Below are 9,547 nucleotides of genomic sequence, written 5' to 3'. Positions count from 1 at the left end.
GTTTATGCCCATTGCCTCTTGTCCTGTCACTGCTCACCACTGAGAAGAGCTTGGTTTCATCTTCCTTCCATCAGGTATTTAAAAGCATCGATACGGTCTCTCCTGAGCCTTTCCTTCTTGAGAATGAACAATCCCAGCTCTCTCCTTATATGAGTTATGCCCTAGTCTCTTAATCATATTTTGTAGCCTTTTRCTAGACTTGCTCCAGTAGGTCCATGTCTCTCTGTCTGTGGTGCTTCAGACTTGACAAAACACCCCAGAGTTAGCCCCACCAGCGCTGAGTAGAGGAGAAGGATCACTTTCATGAACTAGGTGACAGTGCTCTTCCCAATGCAGCCCAGGAAGCCATAGGCCTTCTGTGCTGCAAGGGCACACTGCTGGCTCACGTATTGACCTTGGTGTTCACCAGAACCTCCATCTTTTCTGCAAAGTTGCTTTCTAAATGGACAATCAGCAGTAAATACCTTACTAGGTTATTTTTTTCCCTTGATGCAAGACTTCGCACTTCCCTTTGTTGAACTTGATGAAGTTCCTGCCAGCCCATTTCTTCAGCCTGCTGATGTCCCTCTGAATGTCAGTACAACCAATGGTCTATCAACCATTCCTCCCAACTTTGTATCATCTGAAAAACTGCTAGGGATATGGTTGGTGCCATCATCCAGGTCATGTGTGAAGATGTTAAAAACATTGGTGGGCCCATATATCGAACCATTGGGATATATCACAAGTGACTAGCCTACATCTGGACTTTTTGCCGCTGACAACCACCCTTCGAGCCTGGCAGTTCAGTTTTCAGTTCACCTCAATGATCAAATAATAGCCTGTGCTTACCAGTTTGTCTATGAGGATGTTATGGGAGAGAGTGTTGAAAACCTTGCAAAGGTCAAGACAAGAAGTATCCACTGCTCTCCCCTCATCCACCAAGCCAGTCATCTCATTATTGAAGGATATGAAGTTGGTCTGGCATGGTTTGCCCTTCAGAAATCCATGCTGATCCCTTCCAATCATCTTTTTGTACTTCGTATATTTGAAAATAGTTTCCAGGGCTATTTACTCCACGATTTTCCCAAGGATCAAAATGAGGCTTGTAGTTTCTCCTTCACGTTCTTCCTTAAGACAGAAGTGACATTTCACTCTCTTTTTCCAGTCCTCAGAAAACGCTTTTGATCACAACTTCAAAAGCAGTCAAGAACTGACTCACAGTGACATTGGTCTGTTCCCTCAGAACTGGGATGTGTATCCTGTCAGGTCTCAGGAATATGTGTATGCSTAAGTTGTTTAAATGTTCCCTCCTGAACTGACAGTAAGTCTTCCATGCTCCAGACTTTCTCAGCGCTCTGGGAATTCCTGAAGGCAAGTAGATGACCAGTAGACACTAAGGTAAAGAATGCACTGAGTATCTTTTCTGTATCCTTTGTCACCAGCTCCCCTGCCCCTTTCAGCAGCAGGCSCACGTTTTCCTTCACCTTCCTCTTGCTGCTGACGTACTTGTAGAAGTCCTTCTAATTGTCCTTCATCTAATTTCAGGTGGGCTTCAGCTTTCCTAACTTTACCCTTGCTTAGACGGTGTYTCTATATTCCTTCCGGGTCACCTGACCCTGCTCCCATTTGTATGCTGGTTTTTCTACATTTGAGTTTTGTCAGGTGTCCTTTTCCATGCCCTTTTTTGTCTTCAAACATGTTGAGCTTAGTGGAGGAGTTCTTTGAAAATCAACCAGCTGGATCCTTCTTCTCTTCAGGGCTGTCTCTTATGACACTTTTCCAAACAGATCCCTGTAAAGACCAGCTTACTTTCCTGAAGTCCAGGGCTATGATTCTGATTTTTGCCTTATTCCCTTCTCCAGGGATCCTGAATTCTACAATCTCACAGTGACTGCAACCAAGGCTGCAAGGTCACATTCCCAACCAGTCCTTAGCTTCTAAGAATTAAGTCCAGGAGAGGGCCTCTCATCTGCTGCTTAATCACTTGTGTTAAGAAATTAGCATAGCTTGCTTGTGCCTTATCTTCCAGCAGATATTGGAGTGGTTAAAGTTCCCCTTGAGGAAGGAGGATCAGGACTTGTGAATATCAGGCTTTACCCAATTGTCTGAAGAAGGCATCATCTACATCTACTATCATGGCAACATCCATGTTGATTTACCCTATAATCCTAACCCTCAAATTCTCAGCTGGCTTGTCATTCACCCCCCAGGCAGAGCTCCATGCCTCCCTGTGGTATTCTCACATAAAGCACTTCTTTGCCTCTTCAGCATACTGGCCTTTCTATCCCAAAGAGATGGCGTTCATTCATGGCAGCACTCCAATCATGTGAGCTATCACATCACACCTCTGTGGTCTCAGAGAGATTGTAGCCCTTCAACTGCATGCATACCTGCAAACCTTCTGTTTATTTTGCATACTGTATATGTTAGCAAATGGGCATTTGAGAGAGCCATGCAGTTGTGTTGATTTTCCCAGTCATACTTGGTACGTGCCATATCTCCTCTGGCAGCATCATTGGTGCCTATGTGGAAGATCAGTGAATARGAGTAGTTTGAGGGCTGGACAAACCTTGTCAGTGTCCTGGGTCTGAGTCCTCAGCAAGTAGAAAAACTCCCTAGACAGCAGGTCAGGTCAGCAGATGGCTCCATTCCCCACAGCAGGGTAGGGCCTCAAGAGACATTTGATTTCATATGACAATAAACAAAATAATAAACTGCTAAATCCAACAGAGGAAGACAACAGCAAGACTGAGGAATTTTCATTATATGTGTGTGTGTTTGCTTCCTGACTTACTCTGTCGCATTCATACTTTCCATGACTGTATTGGAAGGTACCATCTCACAACTTGCAAGACAGTGCCCCAGGGAAATTTACTTTCTATTTGTGACAGTGTTTTATCTAGTTTCTTTCAAGGTCACATACATTTACTTTACCTGAAGAACTGATTTTAGCCCAATAATATAAAAGAATATCTGTCAAAATCAGTGCAGATTAAACAAGACACACACAAAGGAACCAATAATAGTATGAAAAGCTCATAGAGTATTCACAGTTCATAAGTAAAGAAGAGAAAGGTAATTGTCCTTGAAAGGTACATTTGTGAAGTAAATGAAGATGTAAAGGACAATAGAACACGAAGTTACTTTTCAACTGACTGGTTGACTTCGTCCAAGTCAGTGGAAACCCATTATCTATTTACTAACTTTATTCAATTTCAACATAAATATATCTCCACATTGTTGGCATGGAAAAGAACTCAATTAAAATTAACTATAGTATGAAAATCAGTCATTTATGTTCAATTTTCAAAAACTCTTGTCAAGTGAATGCAGCTATGCTTTTAAATGTGGTTTTTTTCATTTTCCATGTTTCCAACATATCTGGTAATGTGTTTCAAACTTATGAAGAATTCATTTACCAAATGTACAATGAATGAATATTACATTCTACTTAAAGGGATYCTAGGTTGACTATTTTACTTCATTATGTCATTGCATGAATGTGGACAGTGAAAGCATAAATCAACATCAAATTTAAATAATGAATGCTAAGTTTAATAGCTTTACTAGAAGGTAGGCACTTCAATAATATAACTTTGTATACTGTCATGTATGTAGCAAATGAGCTAACTCCTGGTTAGCTGGTTATCGGTAGGCACTGATAACAGCATGGCTTTTACATTGGGAGCATACTTTTACTATTAGTTACTGAGAAAGCTAATTATACAAATACAAATGATATTTATCCCTGCTATCTAAAATATATTTCACTATTCTGCACTACTATATCCTAAGCAGCAACTCTACTCTATCCAAATTTGGGAAGTAAACAAAAACAAACTTTTCCCCAATAAATATGCATGAATGAAGACTATGAAAAGACTGCAGGTAATAGTTAAAACTTCCATGAAATTTCTTATTTCTGTTCATCTTCACCAGCAATGCATTAATGACAATAAATAAATAAAGTTACAAGAGATAAAGTTGGATCTCCTAAAGGCTTATCAAGATAGAAGATATGAACTCAAATACTTAGGGTTTTACAATGTTTCATTCTTCACTTTTGCCACCTATGATCAGCTCCTAATAGTCTCTGGGGCTGAACATCAGTCTCTATGTTTTTTTTCTTTGGTCTGCTGTTATAAATAAGGAAAATAAAAATATTCTGATTTACTTTATGAACTCATATCTTTTATTTCACAATTATTATCAAAAAGATGTGCCTACTCACAAATTATTTTAATCTAAATCCTTGTCATATTGTGAAAAATACCTTTGGAAGCCATTAAATGCCTCTGAACTATTGGGAATCCTGGAAGCTTGTTCACACACCATAGGATCAAGAGTTCTAGAGATTTAGAGGAAGACTTTTAGCTACAATATTTTTGTCTGAAAAATGTTGACTTAATATTTACTAATCTCTTCACTAGTTATTCACCTAATACTTTATAAGAAAAAAAAAAACTTCAAACAATTCAAATTAGTATTTTCTCTTGTTTTTAGATACCCTTGTTTCTGTCTAATTGTATAATAGGATGAAAAATCTGGTCACTGGCTCTTGCCAATTTTAGAGAGAGCAGACCTGAAAAGGTGCATTGAGTTCAGAAAAGTTAGGTAATCTAGGACTGCTTGAAACAAAGTTTTTAAAATATATGCTACAGTAAAATTATTCATAATCAACCACATTTAAAAATAACTCTTTATAATCACATGCACACCAAGCCCCTTAAAATGTGTTACACCAGTCATAAACAGTGTGAGAAGTCCTTTCTCTGGCTATGTGAATGTGTCATCGATTTTATGCATTCCAGCTGTGAAGGGAAGGCTCACTAAGCCTTATCCAGCTCATTTAACAGCGTTAGAGCCAGGACTCTGGCAGAGCRTTTTCTTAACTCAGTATCTATGGTGTTGTGTTAGGCATTGCATCTAGTAGTGTTTAATTCCCAGTTACTTTTCTCCTACAGTCATATACCATGGCCATTTTTGTGCTTTAATACATCTTTCTGCCTGTCCTATGAACCAGGCATTACCTTTTTCTGATTGTAGCTGCCACTACCGTCTTTTAGAGGACAGAAAGAGCAAGAGAGGATTGTAATGAAGGGAGAACAGAGTATGCCAAAAAGATTTATAAGTTCAATTTTTAAGTGCCAGGGGATAATTTAACTTGAACAATGTCAAGCATGACTTTATCCTCACAGGCTGACATTTCAGGAGGCAGCAAACCGCAGAAAACTTCTGCAGAGATGCTCCAGTTTCTCTTGCACACATTGAATAGGAAGAACCAGCAGTCAAAGCCCAAGAGTTTTTGTTTGTTTATTTTTTGAAACATAGAGTATTTGTTTTCCAATCATGGCATTAGCAGATTCAGTCAATTAATATTAAGTCCAGCATTTTACCTGCAGGTGGAATACGTCTTTCTTTTTTTCTATGAAAAAAATCCTAGAGCAATGGCAGGTGTAAAAAAACTGAGGAACATGGCAAAAGTAGTGGGGTAAGGAAAGAAATAAACATGAGCACAGAGGAATCCTTTTAATATTTCAATTAATTCCATCACTGACTACTCCTGTTTGGCCTTTCTTTTCCAAAACTGATAAGAGGCAAAAATGGTAGGACTTATTTCATGTGTGATTTACAAATATACAGAATACAACAGCCTAGGCCCAAGGAATCGGTCCAAAACATGTTCTGTGTAAAAAGCTAAAGAAACTCATAATAACCAGCCCTGTCCTGTGGAAATCACTCATGGACAACATTGATTCAGTGGGATTGTAATAAAAAGATGGTAGGTCTGAGGAACCAACCTGTAAGTTCTCTGTAGCTGGTATTTTGGCTAGCAGATAACAAAGCAGAAAAAAGTAGTGCTAACAATGCTTCAGTATGCATCACTTAACTAAGATAGTACTTACCTCTTTTGGATATAACAGAAATAACTTAATCTATGGAATAATGAGAACAACTTTACACTATCTTTGTAGTTTTAGTTTAGTTGCATAATTTGTAACAGATATCACTGAAGAAATTGTTGGGTTTTCACTTGAATACAGGGCACAGTCCATATACTCACTGGTAAAAGAAAAGGACTTGCATACTTTTACAAGATAGGATCCACCGAGCTGACCAGAATTAACACCTATCTCCAAAGGGAAGAAAGAAGAATCGGAAGGAGTAAATCAAAGTTAAAGCAGATATCACTGTTGTTTCTTCTTTTCCTTGGTTTCTGATCCTGCCTGGAATAACATATAGTAATTCAAAAACTGACAGACATTATTACTGTCACAGTAATGACATGTTTCCTATATGTATCTGATAAATGTAGGAAAAGTTAAGAGAGTAAGAATTCACTTTTGAAATTATTAAATATTTTTATAAGTGTATAAGACTTTAATCATCTGGTTTATCTTCAACAAGGACCACTGAATTGCACCAATCATTAGAAGTACATGATGATGCTAGATGTTCCAAACAAAAATGCTGAAAAAGTCTGCAATTCATTTTGAATTGAAAAATTTGTAGACACTAAAAATAAGCATTTCAAGAACTCAAAACTCACTCACAACATCATCACTACAAAGAAAGTTTTGACCAGTTTAAGAAAGCTTCCATATTTGTAACACTATCAGATGCTTTATGTGTTGTATTRCAATGTATATTGTATCAACTAAATATTCTCTTTAAATTTAAGAGAATCTTAGAAGATAGAGCTATYGCTAATTTGTTTCCATAAGCCCTTTTTAGGATTGATCCTATACTAAAGTAAAATAGAGAGAGAGAGAGAAAAAAAACTAACCTTATTCAAAAGATAATTTCTGACCACACATAAAATATTTTAATTGTGTAACTTGTTATTCTATACGTTTTATTGTTTTTAATAACACAGACACTATCCTCTTGTGTCTTATATCCTTGTACGTTTTTCATCGGTAGCATGGCAATAAGAATAGGACAGAAGAAAGCCATAAGATACAGCACAAGAGGTGACAGAACAATGCTCAGCAGAGACCAGCTTTGTGAAACATGTCTTAAACATGGAAGTTGAAAACAAAATGAAAAATGAAAGTATATAAAACAAGCAACTAAAAAAGTTGCTTAAAATAAACTCTGCTTCCATCATGGAAAAAAAATAAAGTGGGAAATAAAAAGTAGCGAACAACTTGCTAGAAGAAAAAATATAATTGAAAAATCAGTGAAGGATTCTAACAGGAAGACAGTAACAGCAAGAGTTACTGGCAAAATGTCCAATAAATCAATGTAATTATTACACTTAAGTTATTGTCTCTAATATTCTTATCTTGCCTGCTAATCTCTTACTAATAATGTAGAAACTTTTCAAAAAGTACTCTTTAAATAAATAATGACTTTGAAGTATCCTTTGTTTGTATCCATCTGCACCAGCTCAGGACTAAGATCATATATGCCAAAAATTGTAAATATTTTCCCAATTTTGGCTTCAGGCAGAAAGTATATATCTTAAAATTAAGTTTGTAAGAATATCATAAAAAAGAAAAAAAAGTAGTTTGGTGTAAATCAGGCTTGAATTTCATTTACACTATTCATTCCAACACAGAAAGAGCTGGGAAATAAGCATCAAATATTGTTAGATGATGCAGAAATAGCAAAGACTGCACAGGAAGGCATTGAATCAGTAATATTAAATAATAAAATAAAGCTTAAAAATCTACTTCAACTGTAATTTAGATAACAAAAGACAATGATGAATAGACATTTCATTCAGCTGATTCCGCAAAACACTTACTATATGTGCATCCATAGACTTCAATGCGCATTCCAATTCTTCCATTAGGATTCCAGTCCAAAGGTACAAAACGAAGAAATCTTGCTTTAATGGAATGCTGAAGCTTATAGTATACGACACTGTCTGCATTTGTATTTCCAGAAAAGGCCTAGAAGAAAATAAAAAAGAGATTAACCCTGTCTAAACTGAATTCAGAAATATATTGAAGCATTGCTGATCTTTTCACTTTATGTCCTTATGTGGCAAAAAGCCCAGCACAGGAATAAATTTGTTTGTGCATCTAATCTCACTAACTTCTATAGGAATAGTAAATCAATCTGATTCTTCTTCAGGATGAAGTGTTCTGTTATCTGTTTATTTAGGATTGATACTACATGTAAAAATATCTTCAGCCTTCTAAAATTTAAATGAATGAAATGTTGTTTCAGAAACAAACATTCATCTGTCCAAGATTGCAGAAGACTGCCATTTCAATATATTATGCCACTTAATATTCTTTCATAGAACAATAGTGTGAGCTCTATGATTTCCTCTTACCTAAGGGTTAAATAAATTTCAGTACAAACTTGTACTTTAGATGTAGAGTATGTTGAATCCTAGCAGTTTTCCTCATTCATGACATGGAAAGACTTTGGCCTCTAGGTACAGAAGCCCAAGTATTATGAAGAGATTTTAATTCAGTGTTTTGTTGAAAAGAAAAATCATTTTATTTTTTTTTTCCATGCAAGAGATAAAAAAATTTAAAAGACCATCACATAGAAACATTTTTTGCAGAATTTAAACTGTACAATTAATTTTGTTTTCATTATATAAAGAAAAGACAGATAGAAACRTAAAGAGCTTTGAACATTAATATCATGAGTCATGAACTTTAATATCCTAAAGATTAGATAATATCTTCTGACTTTGATGGTATAGGTATATGGGTTCTTCTCATTGCTTGTTTGTGATACATGAAGCACAAAGAAATTGTTCAAATATTTTGGATTTAAACATCTGATACATTAGACAGAAATAGCTCTTGGAAATGTTTTGATTAGCTGAATTAAACACTACACATTTCCAGATATATGAACAATCTTATTGCTATAGCTATGAGCCACAGACGTTGGACTACAGAACTATACAGAAACCAGCATACTTTGTTGTGCAGCTTTTCTTTGTGTAATTTTTGAAGCAGAGGTGAGCTACATTGCATTCATTAAGCACCTTCACGTATGTGAAACTTCCCATTTTTCCTCCCCACACTAATAAAATTTCAAATACATTGTAATCTCTGAGTGTTCAGTAGGAAAAAAAAAAAAAAGTAGTGATTAAGCTAATTAGAGCCAGCCTGTTGAACTAGTAATAAACAATGAGTATTGGCGACTCTAAATGTCTCCCTACTTTCAGCTTCATGTTTTCTAAACTTGCTATCACAGTGAGTGAAGCTGGAAACTTCCTAAAACTAACACACGAGAGCTGCTGCTATTTCTAGAGTGAAATATTTCTTCAGATCTCTCATCACTTCAAATCCTTATTTGCAATCTGTAACAAATGCAACTGCCAGTGAATATGCCAATTAGTTTGTTGACTGAACCAGAACTGAGGCCCCAGAAGTATAAATGTTGTGAGCACCTGAAGGGTTTGATTAAGATTTCATTTTTTTTTCTGAGATCATTTTCAGAAGACAGCCACTTCTTGTTAAGTTTTGAGTGCAGAATGCATATGGTCTTGTTTTTTTACTGTAGTGCATACTTGAGCCATGGGTTCTTAATTTAAAATTAGGTTTCTGACTTCAATAACCATCCAAAAGTAATTCAGACTACTCCT

General features: G+C 36.2%; 1 protein-coding gene across 2 annotated transcripts in view; it reads right to left on the bottom strand.

Annotated features, from left to right (window-relative positions):
* Positions 1-9,547, bottom strand: part of LOC146601019 (contactin-associated protein-like 4) — a 230,671-nt gene that overhangs the window by 73,255 nt on the left and 147,869 nt on the right. For both annotated transcript variants that reach the window (XM_085312730.1, XM_085312739.1), the window contains exon 4: positions 7,736-7,883. In XM_085312730.1, the coding sequence (XP_085168856.1) occupies positions 7,736-7,883 (148 nt within the window). The remainder of the gene's footprint in view (positions 1-7,735; positions 7,884-9,547) is intronic.

The sequence above is a fragment of the Rhea americana genome, unplaced genomic scaffold (assembly GCF_003343005.1).
Source record: "Rhea americana isolate MKP2758 unplaced genomic scaffold, rheAme1 scaffold_11, whole genome shotgun sequence".
Classification (NCBI taxonomy): domain Eukaryota; kingdom Metazoa; phylum Chordata; class Aves; order Rheiformes; family Rheidae; genus Rhea; species Rhea americana.
Note: the sequence above shows the minus strand (reverse complement) of the source record. Positions and strands in the feature narration are given on the sequence as shown.